Here is a 26,186-nt window from a genome sequence, read left to right as displayed (position 1 = left end):
AGGAGCAGTACAGACGAGAGGTTGGCTACTAAAGCTAACCACATAATCAAAAGGAAAGATACAAGAAAATAAAACAAAGCCGAGGAGGTGGCACAGAAGAGAGGTTGGCTACTGCTTCAAGACCTCGTTCTTCTTCAGTGCTTTTACATGCCCATAACTCAGGCAGCAAAAGAACCCAGCCTGGGGCCCGCAACCTCGGAGAAAAAGTGCAGAGAGAACCCAACTTGAGCCTGACACCGCTGAAGGAAAGGTGCAGGGAGCTGGAAGTTGAGGGGCTTTCTCTAAATATTTGCCTGCCACAAGGCAGAGGCGCTGATGACGGAGAATCTTTCTTCTGACACACCAAAATTCTGGCATGAACAAAACTTGCTTCGGATTTTGACTAAAAGAGGGAGAGACACCCTTTCCCCTCGATCGAAATGGAGTATTCTCTTGAACTTATGCTTCCTGTGCCCATACCTCACTATTTTGAGTCTCAGGAGGGCACGGCGCTTCCGTGGCAGAGAGAGTTCCTTCTTCCCGACCCTCGCCTCAAACATGTTATGCTAAGGGAGGACAGCACTGAGTATAGGGGCTATGATTTGGGAGGAAGCTGAAGGAGTTGTGTGTAGGGAAAGCAACTATCTCTCCCATTTATTTAAGGGAATAAGGTGGTGGTAGTTAATTCACGCAGCATCCCAAGGGACGCTACAGACAAAATGGTTCTGGCTCAACTTCCAACGTCAACTGCAACCACAAGATTAAAGAAGTCTCGTAAAGGCGCACCTCGAACATTGGGATGTCAGAGAGTACCGCGTGGCCAAAGGCTGTAGAGATACCTCTTAATTCGTGGGCTTAGTGACTTCACGGCCCAGACCCGCTCTGCATGAGGGCCTAGGGACTGTGACCCACGCCGAGAAATAGCCGTTGCCGAGGACAACCCCTGCTCGGCGCCTCGTGAAATACCTGAAGAAAGGGAGAATCTGAACTCAAAAAGTTTTGGACAGAACCTAGGACTTGCATGGTCCTCGGACTCAAGCCTATGGGGAAACCAACTACTCGGATGGGGAAGGTTCTCGGCTCAAATACTGTAAAAGGTTAAGGCCAGTGTGTTAAGAAGATGGCGAAATGACCCAATGTTCATTAGCTTAAGGAAACTGTTCATTTAGCGGGTGACATGTCCTCGGATAGTTACTTCCTATACCGTATCGAGCACTTAGTCCTCATCTCAGCTAATTTTAAGGTGAGTTTCGTCCCTCACTGGTCGGCATTGCTATGTCGAATAATTTTATTAAAGTTATGATGACATCTTTTTATTAGCAAATATTTTAGCCATAGTTGTCATTGATTCAAATGCTATATTATTGTGCCGAGCAGCACTTGTAAACTCGTAAAAACATAAAAACAGAACATGCGAAGTAAAGTAACAGAAACTTTTATTAATATGAAAAATTATTACAACGTACAAAAAGGGGCTTAAACAAGCCTATACAAAAGATGAACTGCCGAAGCAACTATAACATCCGCAATGCAGATAAGTAAACAATCAGGTGTCTTTTAAACTCGTCTTCAAAGTCTCTCCAATCTGTGCCTCAGTATTGCTTATATAGAGAGAAGAACCTTCTTAAGAAAAAGATGAAGGAGAAGGGAGAAGAATTTGAAGGACAAGGAAGAAGAATTTGAAGGAGAAGGAAGAGGAGGATGGAGGAGATGAATGAGGAAGATGAAGGAGATGAATAAAGAAGATGGAGGACATGAGTAGGAAGGAGGAGAAGAAGAGGGAAAAGGTGAGAAGGAGGAAAGAGAGGCAAAAAGAGGCGCCAGTGAAAGAAGAGAGGAAGAAGCGGGGACGCTTAGTCCCTGCCCCAGTCCTGACTCCTAACACACTGACGCCATGTTAGATATGCTCATGAGAGAGCGGGTGGTGGTGATAATGGATGGCTTTGACTCGGTCACGCCGAAAGTGGGACGTGACGAATCCCTGCTTCGGATTTTGGCTAAAAGGAAGGGGAGACAAATCTTGAGTCTCCGCCATCCTTGCCCTGACCGAGCCATCTCGAGCTTTATTAAGACATGGTGTTTTTGGAAATAGAATGGTTTATTCATGGCTGACAACTGTGCTGAACGTATTATCGGATAAGGTATAACCAGAGGGAAGAAGTGAACTCTGGGAGGAATATGAGGGATTCAAGTATGATAAAATCAGCTTTTGTCTTCTCTCTTTATATAGGGGACGAGGAAAAGGGGTCATAATACATTCAGATCTCCAGGGAAGTCTGCAAATAAATATACATCCGTTTCGTTTCCCCACGCTATCAATAACCATTAGATCTGGGAGATCTCGTAAAGGGAAAATATTAAAGACGCGCTTCGGATAACCAAACGGCATAAGGGCATCGTGCGCAAATTAAGGGGAACATCTCGTGGACCGGTACACTCCCTGGGCAGGTGAAGAGTCGCCAGCGTCAGTCAAGGGCTGAAATAAATGAGCCATAATAAAGGCTCGGTATTACCAAAACCCACATTTCCAACCAAGATGTTGGACAGCAGGGTTTTAAGGGGCTATTGTGGGGCCCAATAATTTATGGGCCCGACCCGCTTGCTCATGGGGAGTCCACAGGCCCAAGCCGAAGAAGGCCATGGCCCAAGCTCAAAATAAGAAGCACAAAATGGCCCGGAGATACAGCCGAGGACAGCTTAGTCCTCGGCAGACCCAAAGTCTCATTGATGAAGGTGGTATACGAGTAAACTTTAAAGATCAGAAAATATCTCAGGGAAGTTGTCCTTAATACCCTTCATTGATAAGACTCTACACCTAACAGAACCTGATTCTTAGGCTTTATTAACCATCCCCAACAATTCCGGGATTAGACTGACGGGACAAATAGCAGTCCTAAAAAAGTTGACCCTACACGTGGACGAGGGACAGCGAACGTAGGCTAGTATAAAAGAGAAGATAAACTAATCAGAAAAAGGGGGGGCCTCATCTCACTTCCTGGGAAAAACTCCAGGGATGAGAATGCCCGGACAATATATGTACACCACCACGAAAAACCCACCGCCGGGTAACCGGAGGAAGACATTAGTACTCCTCGGACATGATCCGAGGAGTCCAATCCTTCAAGTTACAAAGCTGTAGGGCTTGGATATCCAGGCTGAAGCCTTTTCTTATCTGAGTTCCCCTAAATTCCGGTTTGGACTAACGCCCTGTGACCAAACGCTAGCCTTTCAAGCCCACTCTCTACAAATCTTATTGTGAGGGATCCTTCACGTGCGAGCCCAACATCATTGTTGGGCCGTTTGAGAATCGTGTCCTTACAATTGTCATTAAACAACCACTGTGCAACGTACGAGATGCCACCATGACTGAAAGAAACACGGCTTAGATGTTGCACATACTTTCAAATTTACCTGGATCCTCTTAAGTGTGCTAATTTACATATTTACACAATAATCTAACACTAGGAAGACATGTTCTAAAAAGCTACAAGTTAACCAAGCCAACCAAGTTGTTAGTAATCATGCAATCCTATCCCTAATCCCTATTAACATTTTCATATGAGTAACAAGGAAAACACCATTTATTAGATCAAAGGTATTTAAATATTGTTACTGTCACCTTCAAGAGAAGATAACGCACTTTCAAATAATTTTCCCTGCCCAGAAACTAAAACTGGATAGCTTAACATGAAAGATGCCATTATTCAGATATTTCCTCTGCACTAACGGGAGTAGGTCTAATTTATCATGAATTAGTAGTGGAAGAAAGAAAACAATTCATAATTCTCTGCATATAAGCAAAAGAAAGCAATTAAAAAAGTACATCTAGGCCAGCCCAAGAAAAAAAAAATTTAAAAATCAACAACGACAACAAATCAAAATGGGATAATTACACATAACCCACCTGTGGTTTGGGCGAAAATCACTTTGCCTACCCGTGGTTTGAAAAGTATCACTTAACCCACCTGAGGTGTGTTTCTGTCACTCTTCGTAACCCACCTCGGTCTATGCCGTTACAAAAACACCTTTTAACCCCAAAACAGAACATAACGCTAATCAAAACCCCCAAAACTCAAACACTTTTCGAGAGAGGCACCCAAGGTGCAATCAGGCTTGTTCTTTGCGGTTTGGAGCGTGTGGAGAGGGAGAAAGCACTTGTTTACATCATCGAATCTGGGCAAGGTATGTGTGATGTTTTTTCATCTGCATTTGGGTCTGTTCCTAATTTAGGGTTTCAGATTTTGTTCAAGTGTGAACTTACTGTGTGAAAGTCTAAATCCAGGAATCGTGTTATGTTGAGATGTCTTCATCAAGTGGTAATTTCTCGGGTTCATGTGGACATATGTGCAATGAGCAGACTTGTGTTTTGAGAACAAGTTTGAGTTTGCACAATTTTGGGAGGAGGTTCTTGGGTTGTAGCCGTTATAAGGTTGGTCCTAAGTGTCCTTTCTTTGTTTGGATTGATAACCCAACCTGTCCTCGTGGGAATGAAGCTGCACCTTTGGCTCTAGAGAAGATGTCTAGGCTTCAGACTGCTCTCCAACTTGCAAATGAGAGGGAAATGACAGCTCTGGAAACGGCAGAAGAAGCTAGGCAAATGGCAGAAAAGGCTCTTGAAGAGGAAGCCAAAGCCAAGGAGAGGGAGAGAAAGGCTCGAGCTGTCTGTGTAAAAGTTAAGGAAAAAGCCATTCTTGCTGAAGAGAAGCAAAGAATGTGGAAGTCTGCATGCATTTTGTCATGGATCTTTTTTGTTATTGTTATGTTGTTGTGTTTTGGCTCAATTGAGTTCTCTGGAGTGAAGAGACCTAGATTGTTACCCCTGAAGTAGTTAATTGGTTAGTAGAGATAGTTATGGCAATGGTGTTAATGAATTTGCATTGTAATAGCACTAGCCTACTGATGTAATGTTTTGATGTGTCAATGAATGAAGAATTGGTCAATTCTTGAGTATTTTGTGCATATCCTAACAACCATTCAATGGAAGAAGTAATGATCAATTATCAATTTGGCTGTGCATACCATAACAACCATTCCACAATAAAAACTTTCATACACTGTATTAGAAAAATATACTTGGACATAATTTGTAGTAGCAATAAATAAACTTCCATATAATTTGGCTGTGCATACCATAACAACCATTCCACAATAAAAACTTCTCATACACTCTATTAGAAAAATATACTTGGACACAATTTGTAGTAGCAATAAATAAACTTTCATATAATTTGGTTGTGCATACCATTCCACAATAAAAATAATATACTTGGACACAATTTGTAGCAGCAATAAATAAACTTCCATATAATCTAGTTTGGACAAATATTGTTCCATACAAACTGTAATATCACAACTTCCATATAACAACCTGGAGTGTATTGTACCTTAATTACAAAAAAGCACATTCCAAGGCCAGCAGTGATTGTTTTTTACACTAATTAGTAATTACAAAAAAGCACATTCCAAGGCCAGCAGTGACTGTTTTTTACACTAATTGATAATTACAAAAGGCCAACAGTGGTCTTCACAAAAAAAAAAAAAAAAAACCAAAATGGCCCACATGTTCCCACTAGCTTTACTCCCAATGCTGGCATGCGTACCCACTAGCTTCATTCATTTATTGCCTTTACTCTTTCCTCTTTCCACCCACTGGATTCATTTTTGGTGGCCTTTGTGCAGCAAACTGTCTTCTAGTCCTCACACCACCAGTGCTCCCACTTGCATGTGAAGGCTACAAAATAAAAAATAGATCTACTTGTTAAAAAATATCCCAAGCTACACAACCATCCAGGACTAAGTTACCTGTGAAGAACTTGGTAAGGTATCCCAGGTCTCCCTAGGTGTGTGAAACTCTGGTTGTGAGGAAGAGAACCATCCTGCTCTCTTGTGAGATGGCCTAGGTTGATTTCCTTGCTGTGAGGATGAAGGCTGAGTGGCAGACATCATGTTGTAGGTCTGGGTAGGCTGCTGGGATGGTGGCTGAGGTGCAGATCTAGGTGCAGGCACCCCTTCCCTTGCCTGCAACAAAACCCAGTTTCAATACAGTGTCTATTGTAAGTTTAAAAACAAGTTTTTTTTTTTTTTTTTTTTTTGCCATTTAAATCCTAATTACTTACAGCTTTTTCTCTTTGAAATCTCTGTCTCCTCTGCCATGGTGTCTCCCCAGTGATGCCAGCCTTGCACCCTCTTGAGTTATGCCCTTCCTTTTTGCATTTCCCACATCTTACAGGTCTGTTCTGTCTACTTGCTTTGTAAGGGTTCCTAGGCTCATCAGAAGCCCTCTTTCTTTGCTTGGGTGGTCTGCCTGGTGGTTTGTATATGTGAGGTGCCAGGGGAGCAGGCTGTCCAGTCTCAGCCCATTCTGACTGGCCAGGCATGGGAGGAAGTACCTCCTTGTATATCTCCATGTAAGTTTCTTTGAAGTAGCATGGGTGGGTATAGTCTTCTGGTGTCTCAATGTTTGTATAAATGGCTGTTATGGCATGTTTGCAGGGAATGCCATTTAAATCCGAAGACCTACAGCTACATGTCTTCTTCACCAAATCAACTACATGCCTCTCATACTGACTGCCTACCTCATAAAGGAAACTACCAGCTGGGGTAGCACTAAATGCCTTACTTTCAACCTTCAATTTCTCCAACCTATCTTGTATGCTTGGACACAACTTTCCAGCATACTTCTGTATCCCTTCCCTTTTTGTGTAAAGCCTAGTCATAAGTCTAACCCTAATCCACTCCAACATTGCCAAGATAGGCTTGTCCCTAGACTTCAATATCATTGCATTAAAAGACTCACTCAAATTATTTACCAAACAATCTGTTAAGGCCCTAGGAGTGAAGTGTGACCTTGTCCACTGTGCAGGTGCAATGTTTGCAAGATACTCATATGCCTTTTCATCCAAATCCCTTATGTACTGCATGCATCTCTCAAACTCCCTTACTGTTGTGGCAGCAGCACACCTCCACAATGCATCCTTCAGCTCCAATCCCTTGTGATCAACTTTGAAATTGTTGTAGATGTGTTTCACACAGTATCTATGCTCCACGGTAGGGAATAGTGTCTCTATTGCAGGTATAAGCCCCTGTAAATAAGCAAGCAAACAAACAAACAAAACAAGTTAGTTCAGCAAACAAAGTCAACTATTCAAGTGTAACTGAACAAAACAAAACTTGCATACCTTTTGCCTATCAGAAATGAAGACCAACTGAAGCTCCTCTGGCCTCCCTATATCATCAGCAAAAATTTCCAAAAACCATATCCAAGACTCCCTGGTTTCTTGTTCCACAACAGCCATGGCTACTGGAAAAATGTTGTCATTTGCATCCTTGGCAGTGGCAGATAAGATTTGCCCACCAAATCTGTGCTTTATGTGACAACCATCTAAACCTATAAATGACCTGCATCCACCTAAAAATCCTACCTTCTGAGCATTGAACCTAACATACATCCTCTTAAATTTTGGCTGGGAAGTCTCCTCAACCATTTCTGTCTGCAATATAACCCTACTCCCCTTGTCTACAGTGGTTATCATTTGTGCATAGTCCCTAAGGACACCATATTGCAGTTGCTCATCTCCATTTATAAAATCCTTTGCCTTTCTCTTTGACCTATACACTTGGTTTACACTTAGGTCAACAGATAAATTTTGCATCACATGGTTGTGTACACCACTCACCTCCCAATTTGGATTTTTGCTAAAATCCTCAATGAACCTCTTAGCAACATAAGCTGATGTTGCTTGGCTGTTTTTGAAAGACTTGGGACAAGTACAGTCATCAGTCAAGGTCTTAATTTGAAATGTTAGCTCTCCACTTATTTGAGATGCATAACATCTCCACCCACACCCATTCTTGCAGTGAACTGATATCTTGGTCTTCTCATTAAGCTTGAATTTGATGTCAATAGGTTTTTTGATTGCATACTCCCTCAAAGCAGCTCTGAACACCTTTGCATTAGGGAACTTCATCTCCTTCTTCAGTACAACATTTCTCATGTCACTCTTAGCATTAAACTCTACTTGCTCAGGTACCTGCTCATCATCAGACCCATCCATGCTTACTAGGTCATCCTCAAGGGCTGGCTCAGCCCACTCAGGGTCTGTGTGGGGTGCATTGCTTGATTCTGGGGCTGTGTGGGGTGCATTGCTTGATTCTGGGTTTGTATTGGGAGCAGAACCTTGTGGAGCTGAGTTTTGAGCAGCAAATATATCATCACCAAAGCCATCCCCCTTTAGGCCTTCATTTAGCCAATCATCATCATCATCATCATCATCTCCTTCAACATTCTGTTCTTCATCTCTTGCATCAATGTCAACATCCTCAACATCTTCTTCATCATCACTCTCATCATCATTCTCATCATCTTCATCATCATCACTATCCAATTCTATTTCAACCCTTGCTGCATCACCACTTACATCACCACCTGCATGACCACCTACACCATCTGCCACTCTCCCTGCATCACCACCTACACCACCTACCACTCCCCCTGCCACTCCCCCTGCATCACCACCTACGCCACCATCTGCCACTCCCCCTGCATCAGGATACTCAACTGCCAATGGCTCCACATCTATGTCAGTATAGATTATGATTTTTTCAACATACCATGCCTTATGAAGGTTAGTCATGTTTACGACATCTGTATCTATTTCTATGTCTCTTAAATCATGCTGTAGATCACCATCAAGAATTAAATACTTATATCTACTGTGTTCCTTAGGAGCACCAACTAGATGGCATAAATCCCGAATTTCAAAGTAACTCAACTTGTCAGGGTCAATCTCTGTCAGTAAACGTACAGACCCACCCACATATTGTATGGTTGGCTCCTCCACAAAACATCCCCCAACATGAATTTCAAGGTCAAATGTGACATCATCCATCTGCAATTAAAATAAGTGTTTTGTTTACACACACTGACATGCAGAAAGTGAGAAGAAGCCAAAAGAGACAACAAGCCAACAAATTGACAACAACACACGGACAAAGGACCACATAAAGCACATGCAAAACCAGATTCCCAACAAATTCATAGGGACCACACTACCCACAATTCACAAACAAGTGCAATCATTGACAAATAAACTTGATTCCTTCAGGTATATGCATTATAGAAACAACAATAGCAAAATGCATATCCTAAGCGATTCTACACATAAATAGCAAAATGCTAATTTAACATACAAAAAAAATTTTACTGTGCAGATGAACAGCAAAACCTAACTACGTGGGTGGGTCACCATAAAAAAATGACATCAAGAACCCAAATGCAGATGAAAAAACATCACACATACCTTGCCCAGGTTCGATGATGCAAAACAAGTGCTTTCTCCCTCTCCACACGCTCCAAACCGCGAAGAACAAGCCTGATTGCACCTTGGGTGTCTCTCTCGAAAAGTGTTTGAGTTTTGGGGGTTTTGATTCGCGTTATGTTCTGTTTTGGGGTTAAAAGGTGTTTTTGTAACGGCAGAGACCAAGGTGGGTTACGGAGAGTGACGGAAACACACCTCAGGTGGGTTAAGTGATACATTTCAAACCACGGGTAGGCAAAGTGATTTTCGCCCAAACCACAGGTGGGTTATGTGTAATTATCCCAATCAAAATTTACATCAAATACTAGTGCCAAATGTTAAATCAAACCCCTAAAATAACAGCAAAATCATTTTACGGAACCAAACAAAGCCCTTTAGAATTAAAAACGATATTCAATATCTACATCAAACCCTCATTTCCATCAATAATACACAGCTTAACGTTATGAAATAGGCTGAATATATAAACTATAAAGATTAGATTAAGAAAAACAAGAGATCGGTAAGAGAGGAAAATCGTACCGGGCTTCTGGGGCTTGCCATTGACCCACTTGGAGGGAGAAATGGACCTTCTCGGAGTAAGTGCCTCGATCTTGTCACTATTGCAGTTCCTCAACAGATTAGAGCATATGTTTGAGTATGCAATCTGTGGATACCAGCTGATCTCCAAAAGGCCGAAACAGCCATTAGAGTAACACATATGACAAGACCGAAGCACTCACACGCGAGAAGGTCCATTTTTCTCTCTCCTGAAAGAGGCTCACAAGAGTGACAAGACCAAACGTATGCGCTAATATATATATCTATATCTATATAAATACATGCATATTCACATTTAATTCGACCTCCTCATTCCATTAAACATTTTAAAAGTTTTATAAGATTGCCTTACCTACCTAAAAAGGCCAAAAGATCTCCTTTTATAGAAATAAAATAATGTGGATGAATCATTATTAATAGGTACAAGATATATGCATGCATAATAGAAAATTTTTCTTCAACGTGACTCTTAACTTGAAGTTCAAGTTTTATTTTATTTTATTTTTATGTATTTTCTGATTTTTAGAATATATGAAATCTATATGTTTTAAGATATATATAATGAAAAACACCTTGCTACACATGATTAATGGATGACTTTGGCTATTTAATAAGTATGCTTAGTAGTTTTACAAATATAATTAGCTTATATGTTTTTTCTTTTAGAGATAAGTTTTTACAATGTCTTGTTTTCCTTTTATGCATTATAAACGTCACGTTTTATAAATTCGATTTTCTACTTGTTTTATTGGAAGCATATCTTCCATCGTTCCATGTTCATCATTATCCATTTTATTTACTGGTTTGTCACTTGTGTTTCACATTTTTAGGGTGTTGTTACTTTTGGTTCAATTATTGAAATTTAAAGGTCGGTGCAAGAGCTACACTTGCTATATGGAATGTGTCTCTCATTTTAAAAGTTCTGTTGCCTTGAGGTTGTATTAATATTATTCGAGGTATTTTATTAGCTAATTTAATTTATACCATTTTATATTTGAGTCTTAAAGTTATATTTATTAGAGTATTTTAGGCCCAAAACTAATGTCACATAGGAGTTTAATCTTAAGTTGGATGATATATATATATATATATATATATTACCATGTGATATGTGTGTTAATATGCTTAATTAAATTTTTTTTCCTATCTGCATTACTAGGAGGGATCCAACTTAGTCATATTATTATTTGAACATATATGAGTTTAGTGATATAAGTGGGCTGATCCTTGAATTTAATGGGTATGGGTGCGTACCACCATCTAAATGTGTACCCTAACGCCTGAGTGGTTAATATGAAAATCTACACAAGGGTCAAAGTTGATTAGACCTATATAATCAAGTGATAACTCCTTTCTCCACTCTAAACTTGAGTTAGTGGCATCTTCCTAGACCCATGTTTAGAAGAAGAAGAAGAACACGCATTCTCAAGGTGAAATCCAGGATCTCTTTTTATAAAAAACATAGTTCATATTCTTAAGATGGAATTCAGAATCTGTTTTTATAAAAAATAAAAAAAATAATAAAAAAACAAAAAAAAAACATAGTTTTCTTTTTTATCTCTCTTGAACTATAATGTACGTAAAAACTGATTGAGAGACCATACTTCTTGAACACCACGTGTAATTGGGGTGAAGATTGAAGGTCTTCTCAATTTTTGTTCGTGAATTTCACTACATCAAGGCGTGCTTTCTATTCTTTGTTTTAGGATTCAAAGTTGTATGTTATCTCTCATAAATAAAGTAGATCCTTGTATTGCTTCCATTGCATGTTTTGTACGAGATGCAAAACTACGTTTTCCAACATCAACAACCAGGTGCCATAAAAAACTGTTTGTTCATGTTAGAGCATTGGCATTGGTCCTTGCCAATGGTATTTGTTGGGGGATTTTAGCATCAAAGCACAAAACAAGCCCATTACTTTGGCTTCCAATTTTAAATTTTTTACAATTGTGCTACAGTACCCTCTTATATGTAAGAGCGTACTATAGCACAATTGTATAATTTTTAATTGATTTATTCTCTCTCCTCCCACTCTCTGTCTCACTCCTCCCACTCTGTCTCTCTCTCTCTCCATGTCTCATTTCTTTCTCTAATTCTCTCTCTCTCTCTCTCTCTCTCTCTCTCTCCTTCAATCTGCACTCCCACTCTCTATCTCTCCGTCTCCCATTCTCTATCTCTCTCAATGTGCAATGGTAGCTTGTTTGTGGTGGAGATTGGAGTGGCGAGATCGGTGGGTCATGGCAGAGGTGGATGTGGCGAGGCAGAGGAGGGGTTGTGGCAAAGGTGGGTGGGACGCGACAGATGTGGGTTATGGCATAGATGGGTTTCTTTTGTGTAATTTTTTTTTTTTTTTTTTGTTGGTCATCTTTTAGATTTAGATTTTGCTATGGGTTTGATTTGATTTTTGGATTTTTTTTGTGGGTTCATGGTGGTGAAGATGGGGGGATGGGGGGTTGTCGTGGTGATGGTGGTGGCATTGTCATGGGTTTCGGTGGCCGAGGTTTCTGGGGGTTTTGTTGATCCATGGTGTTAGGACATAAGTGAATCATGTAAGAGCATATGTCATTTAGAATTGATTAATCCTTTGACAAAATGCACTTTACTTGTAATTGGGTAGATCTAAGATATGTTTAATACTTCAAGGAACAGGAGTTCAAGTCTAAGTATTAAAGCCATACAAACTGTCCAAGAATCAAGTGAAGAAGCATTTTATTTTAAAGCTCGACAGCTAATTTGACAGATAACATCTATCGAGGTTTAAAAGGGATCTTTAGCCTAATGCTCGACAGTTGCTCGATAGATAACCTATCTATTGAGATTTACGAAAATCAATTTTTTAGATCTGATTTCATACAGATCCATGTATACTTGTTTAGGCTTTCTTTTCTCACAATCTTAAACATATATAAGGATTATTTTAAGGGCCATCACAGCTAATGCAACTTAATGCAAAAAATTTTCACAAGCATATTGTGACCGAAAACATATGCCCTAGTTCATCTTTCTCTTGAAAAAGCTGCTGCGTTTGTACACCGTAGGGTTTTGTAACCAAGGAGTTTCGTGATCTTTATTGTGTTGATGAATTAAAAAACTTTGCAGCCAACATCCTTCTCAAGTTGGTGGTTAGTCACGTACTTAGATCCCCGCATTGATTGGTTAGTCACGCACTAAAAGTCGTGCATTGAAAAGGAGAGATTGTCACTATAGAACAAGTCCAATTAGGTATTGGGGTAAGAATTCAACTGTAGGTTGGTATAAGGTACTGGGATTCTTTTACTTGTAACCGCTTGTTATGATAATAGTGGGTTCTTGGTAGTGGTGACCTTAAAATTACCGGGTAGAGTTTTTGCCTTGGAGGTTTTCTTCATTCGTAAACAAATCACCATGTCAACTTTATTTTCCACTACATATTAATTCAGTTGGTAATTTGTTTGTGCTACCACGCGTCTTGCATGTTAATTTAATTAATTAATTAACTTGGCTAATTAATTGGTTAATTCACCATAAGGGGTCAATACATTCTTGGTATGTTAAGTGGTATCAGAGCAGGCACACTCTGATTAGGGTTAATCTTTGCTGTATGATCCATTGACCCCTGTTGTCATAGATAGGGAACAATCGTTGATTATACATCCTTTATTTGATGGCACTAACTATGCATACTAGAAAGTAGGCATGAGAGCTTTCTTGTAGTCATTAGATGAAAAAGTGTGGCAAGTTGTGGAGATGGGTTGGACCAAGCTAAAGGAAGCGCTAACCAATTGGGATGATGCTAAGATCAAGGTGGCTAACTTCATTAGTAGGGCATTGAATGCTTTATTTAGTGTGGTCGTGAATGAGGATTTTAGGAAGATATCCTCTACTGAAACTGCTAAGGAATCTGTGAAGGAACCAAGGTTGTCAAAGATTCGAAACTTCAGAGGCTACTACAAGTTTTGAAGAGATTAAGCTAGAGGAGGATGAGTTGTTTGATGAGTTCTATGCCAAGCTCAAGGACATAGTGAACTCAGCCTTTAATCTTGGGAAAACCATTCCCGAACCCAAGATTGTCAAAAAGGTGCTCAGATCTCTACCCGAGAGATTTCATGCCAAGATCACCACAATTGAGGAATCAAAGGATATTCACAAAATTCCTTTAACAAAGCTGGTTAGCAATCTGCAGACTTATGAGTTAGGTTTGACAAGGATTGGGAAATCGAGTAAGGGAAAGAGCATGGCACTGAAGGCCAAGAGTAGTGACATAGATGAGTCTTCAGACGATAAAGATTCTAAAATGAAATCCTACATTACAAGGTAGTTTAAAAAGTTTATGAAAAATGCCAATGCTAAAGGATTTGATAAAGATCAAGCAGTCCAATTCATCTTAGTTCAAGAACCAAGACAAAGGAAGGAAGGATGCTAAGAACAGTGGTCAGTACATTGTTCCCTTAGGACCTAAGTGTTTTGGATGTCAAGGATTCGGATACATGAAACAAGAGTGCCCTACGTATCTCAAGACCATTAGGAAAAGCAAGGTGCTTGCTGCTACTTTGAGTGACACCGAACCTATGGATGACTTGGATAATGAGAATGCTGGAATCCTAAATGCCTTCACTGCCACTGTAAATCCTACTAAGGAGATTGTTAAAGAAGTGGTTGAAGAAGAGGACTTGGTGGAGTCTAAGTTTGAAAAAGATGGATGAACACGATGACATTCACATAGTCTATGCAAAATTATACAAAATCTCAGAAAAGCATGAGAAGTTGTATAGGTTGACCACCAAGAAGCTTAGTGATGTGGAGCTTGAACGAGAAGAAATCTCAACGAAGTTTAATGAAGCAAATCAAACCATTAGAGCACTGAGATTTGAGAACAATTTATTGGCTAAAAAGACCAAGAAGCTTAAGGTAGAGCTATTCCAAGTCAGAGCTTAGTTGGAAAGAACTTCAAGTGCAAAGCTTGACAAGATGCTCAGCTTTCAGAAATCTGCTTCTAATCAAACTGGTTTATGGCATGATTTCTCTTCTCCTAGTATTACTTCTTCTAGTACTACTGTGTTTGTTTTTCCTACTAATAATGTTGAATCTGAGAACAATGATGTCAAAACTACTTTAGCTAATGAGAACATAAACAAGGGTAAATCTATCTTAGGAGCACGCCCTAAGCTTGATAAGAAAGAGACTAAAAACCTAGGGCTAAGAAGGGTAATACTCAAAAGTCTAAACAAAAGAAACAACATCTCTATCATCACTATGGAGCGATTGGAAATACTTGGCCAAATTGCTATAAATGGTTAGACACTCAATAGAGCAACAGTATGATCTTATCAAGAAATCAAAATCAGTTTCCATCCTCTTTTGCTCCTCTTAGAGATCTACTCAAAGCCTTAATGTTCCTTTCGAACTTAAACGGTTTCAATTCTTCCCCCCTCACCGCAGGATCAAGGATTTGCTAAACGGAAAGGTTCTTCCAAGGTATGGAAGGAAAAAAAAGCTCTAAGTGATTTAGTCACTTTTCTTTCTCTCCCTTTCTTGTTTTTTGAGTTTGCATTACTTGTGTGTTTTTCTTTCTTGTTTTGAGTCAGTTTAGTTTTACGCTTTGCTTTGTTTAACATTTTTTGTTTGTTTGTTTCCAGTTTTTGCTTTATTTTTTTTTTCATAAAAATAAAAAAAAAATTGAAAAATCAAAAAATTAATAATACAAAAACAGTGTGTGTTTTGTATACATTGGTACTTGTGTACCTTGGATGGCCATTGAAATAAAGTTTTCTAAACTTTGTATCTTTTGTAACTTAGATGAGCATCTTTATGTACAACTAAGCAAGTTAGCTTTGTGGCTCGTGTGTGTGATGAGTAAGATTAAGTAAGCTCTTGTCCTTAACACTCATATCACTCTTTTTGACGGGAAGGGCTAGAAAATACTAAGAGAAAGACATAAATAACCATCTCACCATTGTTGCTTGTCAATCATGAAATGACATCTGTATGCTTCGGCATAGCAAAAGTGCAATATCAAATGCTTAACATCATTGGGTATTTCTTTTCTCTCTCTTATATGCCCATGCATAGTATGCTTAAAAGAAAGGCGTAAATGCACTTTTAGTCCCTACATTTTTACTTTTTTTCATTTTGGCCCCTACATTTTAATTTTACCACTTTTAGTTCTTAAACCAATTAACGCGTGTTATTTTCGTCCTTTCCGTCAATCAACCGATGGAAATAGCTGAGGTGGCAGCCGGAGGAATTAAAATATTATAAAAAATGCCACATCACCCATGACACATCAGCATATAAATTTAAAATATATATATTAATTTTAACAAAATTAAAAAAAAAAACATAAAAACAAAATTTAAAACCAAAAAGTGGAAAGGAGAGTTTTCCGAAAATTTGTATACATTCTTCCACCAAAAATCAATTGTAAATTAAATAAAAAATGGGTGCTGTGTTCTTCCAAAAAAATCAAAACCTAAACCATTAGTAAAAGGTGTTAGAGTGGCAGTGAAGGAGAGTTTTGTGGGGATGATTACGGAGGTGAGATCATCATGGTCAAGGGGCTGAGGATTGCTAATCGGATTTTGGTGGGTTTGCTTGGTGGGTCTGGGTCTGAGGATTGTGGTGGATCGGCGTGGTGGGCCGTGGGTTTCTAGCGGTGGAGATCAGTAAGTTCTTGTGGGTTTCAGGCGATAGAGATCGGTGCGTTCTTATGGGTTTCTGATGGTGGTGATCAATTGGGTTTCCGGGTTTCTAGATCGGTGTGTTGAGGTGGTGGGTTGTGGGCAAACCTTGATCATCTCAGTGCCTCTGCCACCGTGGTTTTGCTCGTGAAGCACTTTCTTTATTTGTTTTGCACCGAGGTTAGCCACAGCTGAACCACAATGGACCACAACCACCACCAGTGATAGCGGTGGTTTATAGCTATGGTTTATTCACTTTCTTCTTCTTCTTCTTTTTTTCTCTTGGGTTTGGGGATTTAGATTTGGTTGTTAAGATCTGATGTTGTTGCTGTATGTGCTTTGGTTTGGATCTTGATTTCAAATGAATTTGGATTTTGTGAATCAATGGGTATGGTGGATTTTGGTTTGAAATTTTCTTAGATTTTGTTGTTTGTGTTGCTATGGGTGTAAATTTATGATTTGGGGTTTGCTTCAATATGTCTGATATGGTGTTATAATAATTTCCATGGAAGAAAAGAGCAATGAGATCTGGTTCAGCAAAAAAGAGCAACCAACGGAACTTTGAGTACTGTTCTTGTTATCTAGTTTTGTGTTCTTATGCTCTGGGTTCGTATTCTTGTGTTCTTATGATCTGGGTTCATGTTCTTGTGTACCTGTGATCTAGGTTCATCTTTTTGTTTATTTTTATTCAAATCTGATGTATTTTTATATTTTAAATTTTGTTAAAATTAACATATATTTTTTAAATTTATATGCTGATGTGTCATGGGTGATGTGGCATTTTTTTTATAATATTTTAATTCCTCCGACTACCACCTCAGCTATTTCCGTCGGTTGACTGACGGAAATGACGAAAATAATACGCGTTAATTGGTTTAGGGACTAAAAATGGTAAAATTAAAATGTAGGGACCAAAATAGAAAAAAGTCAAAATGTAGGGACTAAAAGTGCATTTACGCCTAAAAGAAAACATGCGAAGAAAAATAAAAGCAAAATGTTTTATATATGATTGCAAGCGTGTCTTCTAGGAAATGTGGGAGTTATAGGATGTACCTCAAAGGTGATAGTCCACATAAAGCAGTTATGATCGTGTGTGAGTTAAAGTGATTTTCTCATATCTCAAATCGTCATAACATGTAGACACTTATGCAATCTTGCGATGTTTTTCACATACAACATGCAATATTCTTTGCTACATTTGATACATGTATAGGTACAATGTGATTTGGCTATCATAAGGAATGCATGTGTTAATGTATGCTCACTAAACTGTCTTGACTCGTTTTTGAAATATGAAATTGGTTAGACTTGTTGTTGTGTGTGTGTGTGTGTGTGTTTTGGATCTAAATGATTGTCATTTTTTTTGTTAAGAGATGATTTTGAGAGTTTAAAATGTTGGTTAGATCTTTGGTTGAGAAAAACTGTTTTTAAGCAATCTCGACAGTTTCTTGATACCTCTCGACAGCTAGGCTATCATCAAGCCTCTTGATCTTCCATTCTCGACAACTGTTATCGCAATTTCGATCCATCGTAGTTTTTGAGAATTTGTCTCAATAACTTCTCGACAGCTTCTCAATCCATTGAGAAAGTTTTTGTCTCCTCGATAAATGCTAGATAGCTACTCGATCCATCGAAGTCACTTTGCTGTGGACACCTCTCGATAGCTCCTCGATAGTTGCATTTGCGAGATTTAGTGCTTGATAGCTTCTCAACACCTCTCAATCCATTGAGCTTCGTGTTTCTTTATATAGCTCAACGCGATATTTTCTTTCATTTTCTCTGATCTCTCTTGATAGTTTCTGACCCTTCACCTTCCCAAACACTTTTCTCTCTCTCTAACCTCTTACCTAAGTGTTTTTTAGCCTAGATTGTTCTTCCCTTCACTGGTAAGATCTTATTTTCACTCTTTTTCATGCATTTCATTCATATAGATCTAGGTTTTTGGGTCTTTGAAAAATTTTGGGGTTTTTCAAAATTGATAAGGTTTTTGCAAAAATTTTGGGTTGGGTTTTGTTTAAATGATCTTATATGCTCGTGCATTGCATCACATTTTCATTCTAACAATGATTCATACATTTTAGATGTGTGTTTACTATGTTGAAATCATGTGTGCTAGTAGGATTGGATTGGGCTAAGCCCATGATGTTTTTATTTTTGCATGTTACATGTTCATGCATTTTGCATGCATACATACCTTTTATTCTCTATCTTATTGATATTGATTTGTGCTTGGGACTTTTCTACTTGTCTCTCTCTCCATTTTCTCTCTTTCTTTCTGTTAGTTTGCTCTATGGCACCAAAGAAGAGCAAGTCTACTCCGTCTCGAAACCCTCTTCGTTCCGAGGAATCTACTTCTGATTCTACCTCCTTTCATGTTTGGTTCCGTGATGAGAAATCCCGTTAGGACTTCTCGAAAAACTTTTCTTGATGCGGCATTCATTCGGAACGCCAAGTCGTCCTTTCAGATTTTTTCGATACTGAACTTACCATTGTCATCTACAGTAGGGGTTGGGAGTCACTTTGTGACATCCCGGTCACTTGTCCCTCCATGATCATATAGGAGTTATACTCCAATATGCACAGATTCAATTACTCTATACGACATTTTATCACTAGCGTTCAAGGTACGCGCATTATCGTCACTCCGAATCTTATATCTAAGGTGCTACACATTCTGAGGGTAGCGCATCCTGACTACCTTGGTTGTAATCGTCTTAGGACTATGTCCAAAGACGAACTCATGTCTCTATTCTATGAGACACCATCTTCTTAGGGTGGACTTCAAAACACCACTTGCTCGGCCTTTGCTAAAGGTCCGAGATTCCTAAATATGGTGATGACATTTGCCTTACATCCCTTGTCTCACTATAATTCGATTACTGAGTCTCGTGCTCGATTTTTGTTATCCCTACTTAAGGGACTCACCATAGATTTTTCCTCTCATTTCATACTTTCCCTTATAGATATCTATAAGGATACGATGACTCGTGATAAGCTTATTTTTCCTTCTACTATCATGCGGATTCTTAGCCATTTTTCTGTCTCCTATCCTAAGTCTACACATTTTTCTGTCATGTCTGCCATAAACGCAGCGACCGTTAGACGGAGCGAGGCCCAGCTTCGACCGAAGCGGCCACAGATCGAGATGGCAACTCCTTCGGCTTCTTCCGCTCCATCCACTTCCGCTCCTTCTATGGGTGGAGTGACTTTCGAGGCCATCATGGCACAGCTTGTGCGCATGGATGCTTGCCTTGACACTCTGTTGACACCCTATTTTGCAACCCGCATTTAACCTCACATGGAAGGTAAAAGGGTAATTTCACCTTGAAAATATGCATCTTGATTCTGGTCATTAAATCCTTAATCTCATTTCACCAAAATGATCTTGATATTGTAACGATCAAATAGATTAGTCATGAGCCATAATTGGACCATCAGATTGAAAGTTATCATCAAATCAAGTTTTAATGGTTGAAATGTACTATAACAAATTGAGTCCGACTATATGTGATTATGAACAATTGATTCCAATTGGTTATAAGTATAATCAATTTGAGATCGATGATGTGTCATAATTTGATTAGTTAGGACTACATTTTATGGTAGGGTTACACACACCTAATTAACTAGATAGTTAAATATTAATTATTCAATGAGTAATTTGTACAATTATCTTTTAATTAGAGTAAATTTGGAACCAATTAAGTCTAAAATGGGAGTGATTGGAGCCATTTAAAGTTAATTAGTAGCTAATTTGGGATTTATTAATGTTAATTGTGCTGAAACCATTTTCTAACAAATGACCTTTACTCACCATTTCATCGATATCTCTCATGAGATTTTGAATCTGTGAATGAGGTTAATTTTCCCAGAAACTAGACATCCGGGGCTTCAATTTGAGCATAAGAATGAGACAATTCTGATTAGAATTAAGTCAGATATGATTTTTTGAAGTTGGTTTTACAGGCTATTACAGCAGTTACGGGAAAACCGAACTTTGCTTGCTCCTCACTCTCATCAATCTCCACATTTAATGCATCAGATTTCCCCAAAGGCTAAAATGAGGTCTAGGTTCATGATTCTTTGTCAACCCTCATTAAATGTCATTTCATTCATATTTCCTCCACCACTACTATATAAAACCCCCCTCTCATTCATTCCCAAAAAAAAAAAAAAAAACTCTCCTCTCTTCTCTTCTCTTGAGTTCTAGTGAAATTAAGTAGCCTTGTCATATCTTGGTCTTCCTGAAACTCAAGGTATTGAGTGAGACTCACTCTCCCTCTCCTAGCTCTTCTTTTCCTCCACCTTTAGAACCTCCATCAAGAGTCCCCTCCTCCACCATCTGGATTTTGTATGAAGGTATAATCCCCTTCCCTAACTATTTGTTTATGTTGCCATGATGAGAATTTAAGATTAAAGCATGATAATTCCCTTGAATATGTTTGAATGTTCTTAATTGTTCTTATGTGTTCTTCACATGTTCTTGGTTTTTCATCACATGTTCATGCATATCACTGGATTTAATCTTAAATCCACATCAAAAATATGAAAAACATGTTTGTTTAATAATTTTTTCAAATCCTTGAATCTAGGTTATCACCATTCACACACATTCACTAGAATTTATTTTTCAATCCAAATACAATGCTTAATAAATTAAATTAGGGTTTATTACATGCACGCACATTAAATTCAACATGTAAATTGATTGATAACATATTGGATGATGTGATATGAATGTTGGTCACCACAGTTTAGAAAACCGGTTTCACCAGACAAGGTGGGTGCCTAACACCTTCCCACCTTGTAATATAGCCTCCGAGCTTAGATCAAGGGTTAGGAAATCAAATGCTTATCCATGTAATTTTCTATTTTTAGATTATAACTAAGAAATAAAGTTATTTACTTTATCTTAGATTGTATCTAGGACCAAAGCTATCTAATTTTCCTATGATCAATGTAAATTCAATTACAAATTAATAAAATGAGGAATTTTTCAATTTGGTTTTCTTATTTATTCCAATAATTAAATAAGTGGCGACTCCATTGTAAAACCCTTAATCTAAAGGGGAAAATATAATTAGTCGGACCTCCATTTTGAGAGGCAATAACACGACTCCACCCATTCATGTGGGTTTGGCCCATCATCTTATAAAGAACGGACCGGGGGCGCGGTCTCTCACACACTCTCAGTGATGAGTTGTGTCAGGTGAACACCCTTGTTAGTCGTATCGCACGACGACAAGCTGTCATGGGTGGTTTCACTGCTTCTTCATCTCCATCTCCACAGGCTTCAAAGGATAAGAGTGATGATGATGGCTCTGGTGGTGGTGATGCTGATAAGGATGAGGCTTCTAGCTCTTCCAGTGACGAGGAGATAACTGCTTTTTAGTGACTTACCCTTTGTCATTCATGACAAAAAGGAGTAGTTTTAGGTATGAGAGTAGTCATGTACTTAGGGGGAGAGTTAGTATATAGGAAATATTTTTGTTAAGGGGAGTGTTTTTCTTTTTTTCTTTTTTTTTTCTTTTTTTTATGAGGGATGTAGTAAGGATTTTTTTTTTTGTATCTTTTTCTTTTCTTTCTATTTTAGATACATTGTTCTTACTTTGTGATAGCAAACCTTGTACTCATTTATATATATTGAGGTTGTTATTACATTCTTTCACCTATCTCTTCATGTATTGTTTCTTTTCTCTCTTTATACACATGCTTCTTATTTACTATATGCAATATTTTTTTTTTATTTCACATTAAGATGCTGTGATGAGTTTTGTTTAAAGTATTTCAAAAATACAGGTTGTGAAAGTCTTTCTTGCCATGAACTCTCTTCTTGCAAAAATTTTCAAGAGTTTGTGTTAGGATAAATTCTATTGTATTCAACAAGTAAGTATGAGTTGAGTGATTTATGACTTCTCTTATATGTTCATTTGTTTGTTGTGGTTTTGTCACGGATTGCCAAAGGGGAAGATTGTTAGGACATATGTAAATCATGTTAAGAACATATGTCATTTAAAATTGGTTAATTCTTTGACAAAACGCACTTTACTTGTAATTGGGTAGATCTAGGATGTGTTTAATGCTTCAAGGAACAAGAGTTCAAGTCCAAGTGTTAAAGTCATGCAAATCTATCCAAGAATCAAGTGAAGAAGTGTTGTATTTTAAAGCTCAACAAATATCATCTATCAAGGTTTAAAAGGGATCTTCAACCCGATGCTCAACAGCAGCTCGATAGATAACCTATCTATCGAGATTTACGAAAATCAGTTTTTCATATCTAATTTCACACAAATCCGTGTATACTTATTTAGGTTTTCTTTTCTCACAATCCTAAACATATATAAGGATTATTTTAAGGGCCGTCACACTGATGCAACTTGATGCAAAAGTTTTTCACAAGCATATTGTGAACAGAGACATATGCCCCAATTCATCTTTCTCCTGAAGAAGTTGCTGTGTTTGTACGCCGTAGGGTTTTGTAACCAAGGAGCTTCGTGATCTTCATCGTGTTGATGAACTAAAGAACTTTGCAACCAACATCCTTCTCAAGTTGGTGGTTAGTCACGTACTTAAATCTATGCATCGATTGGTTAGTCATGTACTGGGAGCTGTGCATTGAAAATGAGAGATTGTCACTATAGAACAAGTCCAATAGGGTATTGGAGTAAGGGTTCAACTAAGGTACTGAGATTCCTTTTCTTGTAACCGCTTATTGTGATAATAGTAGATTCTCGGGAATGGTGACCTTAAATTCACCCGATGGGGTTTTCGCCTTAGAGATTTTCCCCATTCATAAACAAATTATCGTGTCAACTTTATTTTCCACTGCATATTAACTTAGTTGGTGATTTGTTTGTGCTATCACACGTCTTGCATGTTAATTCAATTAATTAATTAACTTAGCTAATTAATTGGTTAATTTATCATAAGGGGTCAATACATTCTTGGCCTATTACATGGGTTATGTGCAGATCTGCAAACAAGGAGGTTGTCTGGGTTCATGGCGGTGAAAATTTCACTATAAAAGAGGCCAAGAGGTTATTGAAGGAGCTTCAAGAAAATGACATTGTGGATGGGCATGCTTAGGGGAAGCTTCTATATGTGCTTAAAGATGACTTTTGGTTTTCAATTGATAAAAATCAGTTTGGGTACTAAACTTTGGAGATAAAAATCGGTTTGGGTTTGTCCTTCGTGGTGGTGGTGGTATCAGGTGGTTGAAGTGGCAGTAGTGATGGTTTGGGTTTTAGGTTTTATTTGGGATTTGAGTTATGTTATTGTATAGATATATTATTTTAATGTGTTGTATGATAAAATAAAAGTTGGGATATTGGGTATTATAAAATAGAATGGTATACTAAATAAAGTAGTTTCTTTGAGATGGTATGATGGTATATTGTTTAGAAATTGGATGCTAATGCTCTTATTGAAGAGATTTCCCATTCAAAAAGTAGGGATCACCCATTTAGATTTCCATTAGAAAGTAGGGATCATCCCACTTAGATATCCCATTTAAAAAGTATGGATCATCCCATTTAGATTTCCCAATAAAAAGTTGAGATTTCCCATTTAGAAAGTAGGGATCATCCCATTCTAAGGAAAAAATTGGCCTTTGCCATTTTTTAAAAAACAATCCAGCATTTTGCTCTCTTTCCCAAACTAATTAGGGAAATGCCTCTCTTTTGAAACTCGATTTTCTCAAAATCTAGTTAAGCCCTATATAGGCGTTTTAAGGAGCCTATAGTGACGTTTTAATGAGCCTATAGTGGCGTTTTGTAACTCGAGCTCCATGAACTCGAGTTATAGGTGTAAAAAAAAGGAAAAACTTGCATTGAACTCGAGTTTATGAAGATCGAGTTATAAAACGCCACTATATATCCTTAAAATGTCACTATAGGCTCCTTAAAACGCCACAATAGGCCTCTAGAATTTTTTTTTTTTTTTTAACTCAATTTTGAGAAAATTGAGTTTCAAAAGAAGGGCATTTCCCTAATTAGTTTGGAAAATGGGGCAAAATGCTTGATTGTTTTTTTAAAAAAGGCAAAGGCCAATTTTGTCCTTAAATTTCCATTAGAAAGATAAGCAATCACTTAAAATGTAGGGATCAATTCATCCCATTCAGATTTTCATTAGATAGATAAACAATGTATTACAATAGACTAATGCAAGTTACATTATTACAAAAGCAATAAAATGCTAAAACCAAAATGGTCCAAGTTTAAGCAACACAAACCCCACGAACAAAACAGTGGAACCCAATCCACAAATCAGTCTTCTAGCGTGTCCAAACGGAGGGCTGATAATAAGAAGATAAGAATGTGTAATGAAATAGGTTGAATATATAACTATAAAGATTAGATTCACTACAAAACGCGGGGGTCTTGGGCCGCGTTTTTTAAGCTGTGGCTATAAAAAACGCGGCCCAAGATGGACTGAAGCCGCGTTTCATAAAAACGGGGCCATAGACGGGATCTTAGGCCGCGTTTTTTAAACGTGGCCATAGACGGGACCTTAGGCCGCGTTTTTTTGAGCTAAAAACGCGGCCTAAGGACCTCCGTGTTTTATTTTTTGGCAAATTTTTTTTTTCTTTTCCTTAACTGTGGCCGCATTTTAAAAATGCGGCCATAGACAGGTTCTTAGGCCACGTTTTTTAAACGTGGCCATAGAATGGACCTTAGGCCGCGTTTTTTTTAGCTAAAAACGCGGCCTAAGGACCTCCGTGTTTTATTTTTTGGCAAATTTTTTTTTTCTTTTCCTTAACTGTGGCCGCATTTTAAAAATGCGGCCATAGACAGGATCTTAGGCCACGTTTTTTAAACGTGGCCATAGAATAGACCTTAGGCCGCGTTTTTTTTTAGCTAAAAACGCGGCCTAAGGACCTCCGTGTTTTATTTTTTGGCAAATTTTTTTTTTCTTTTCCTTAATTGTGGCCGCATTTTAAAAATGCGGCCATAGACAGGTTCTTAGGCCACGTTTTTTAAACGTGGCCATAGAATGGACCTTAGGCCGCGTTTTTTTGAGCTAAAAACGCGGCCTAAGGACCTCCGTGTTTTATTTTTTGACAAACGCATTTTTTTTTTCTTTTCCTTAACTGAGGCCATTAAATAGGAATACCACACCAAGAAGAAACCAAAGCCACAAAACATTTCAACCCAGAGCCATTTCGGTCAAAAAAAAAAAAAAAAAAAACACAAACCACAAACACCGTCGCCGTTGAGCTCAGCCGTCGCCGATGAAGCTCAACGGCGACGCCGAGAGTCCAACGGCGACGCTCAAGCGTCGCGATCAGCGTCGATCGCGACGCTCAGGCGTCGCGATCAGCGTCGATCGCGACGCTCAGGCGTCGCGATCAGCGTCGATCGCGACGCTCAGGCGACGCGATCAGCCTGCTCAGGCGACGCGATCGGTCTGTTGCTCTTGGTGGGGTTCATTCTGTTGCTCTCACCTCCCTTGGAGAGGTCTTCACTTGGTGTGTACAGATAAAAAAAATACCCTTTTGCTTAGAATTACTGTTTGGCATTTCTGTTCTGATTTTATTGGTGGTTGATTAATTTTGAAATTTTCTGGGTTTTTGTTTGAATTTGAATTTGCTGGGTTTGTATTTTTGTTTTGAATTTCTTTATTTATTTAAAATTGAAATTTTAAAGTTTGAAAGTATTAATTTTAAAAATTTTAATTTTAATTTAAAAAAAAAAAA

The 26,186-nt window shown here is 38.4% G+C and overlaps 1 protein-coding gene across 1 annotated transcript; it reads right to left on the bottom strand.

Annotated features, from left to right (window-relative positions):
- Window positions 1–5,720: 5,720 nt before the first annotated feature.
- On the bottom strand, window positions 5,721–8,612 carry LOC126728868 (uncharacterized). Its single transcript, XM_050434623.1, has 3 exons — window positions 7,158–8,612; window positions 6,096–7,061; window positions 5,721–5,997 (listed from the first exon to the last, which is right to left on the bottom strand). The coding sequence occupies exons 1-3, from the start codon at window positions 8,610–8,612 to the stop codon at window positions 5,773–5,775; spliced, it is 2,646 nt and encodes an 881-aa protein (XP_050290580.1). The 3' UTR covers window positions 5,721–5,772.
- Between the last annotated feature and the right edge of the window lie 17,574 nt (window positions 8,613–26,186).

Source organism: Quercus robur, chromosome 5 (genome assembly GCF_932294415.1).
Source record: "Quercus robur chromosome 5, dhQueRobu3.1, whole genome shotgun sequence".
Taxonomy (NCBI): Eukaryota; Viridiplantae; Streptophyta; class Magnoliopsida; order Fagales; family Fagaceae; genus Quercus; species Quercus robur.
Note: the sequence above shows the minus strand (reverse complement) of the source record. Positions and strands in the feature narration are given on the sequence as shown.

Excerpts from the sequence above, each read along its gene's own strand:
- LOC126728868 (XM_050434623.1), bottom strand. The coding sequence starts at position 8,612 with ATGACTAACCTTCATAAGGCATGGTATGTTGAAAAAATCATAATCTAT. Across the intron at positions 7,062-7,157 it reads TCATTTCTGATAGGCAAAAG|GGGCTTATACCTGCAATAGA; the intron begins GTATGCAAGTTT and ends GCTTATTTACAG. Across the intron at positions 5,998-6,095 it reads GATTTCAAAGAGAAAAAGCT|GCAAGGGAAGGGGTGCCTGC; the intron begins GTAAGTAATTAG and ends GTTTTGTTGCAG.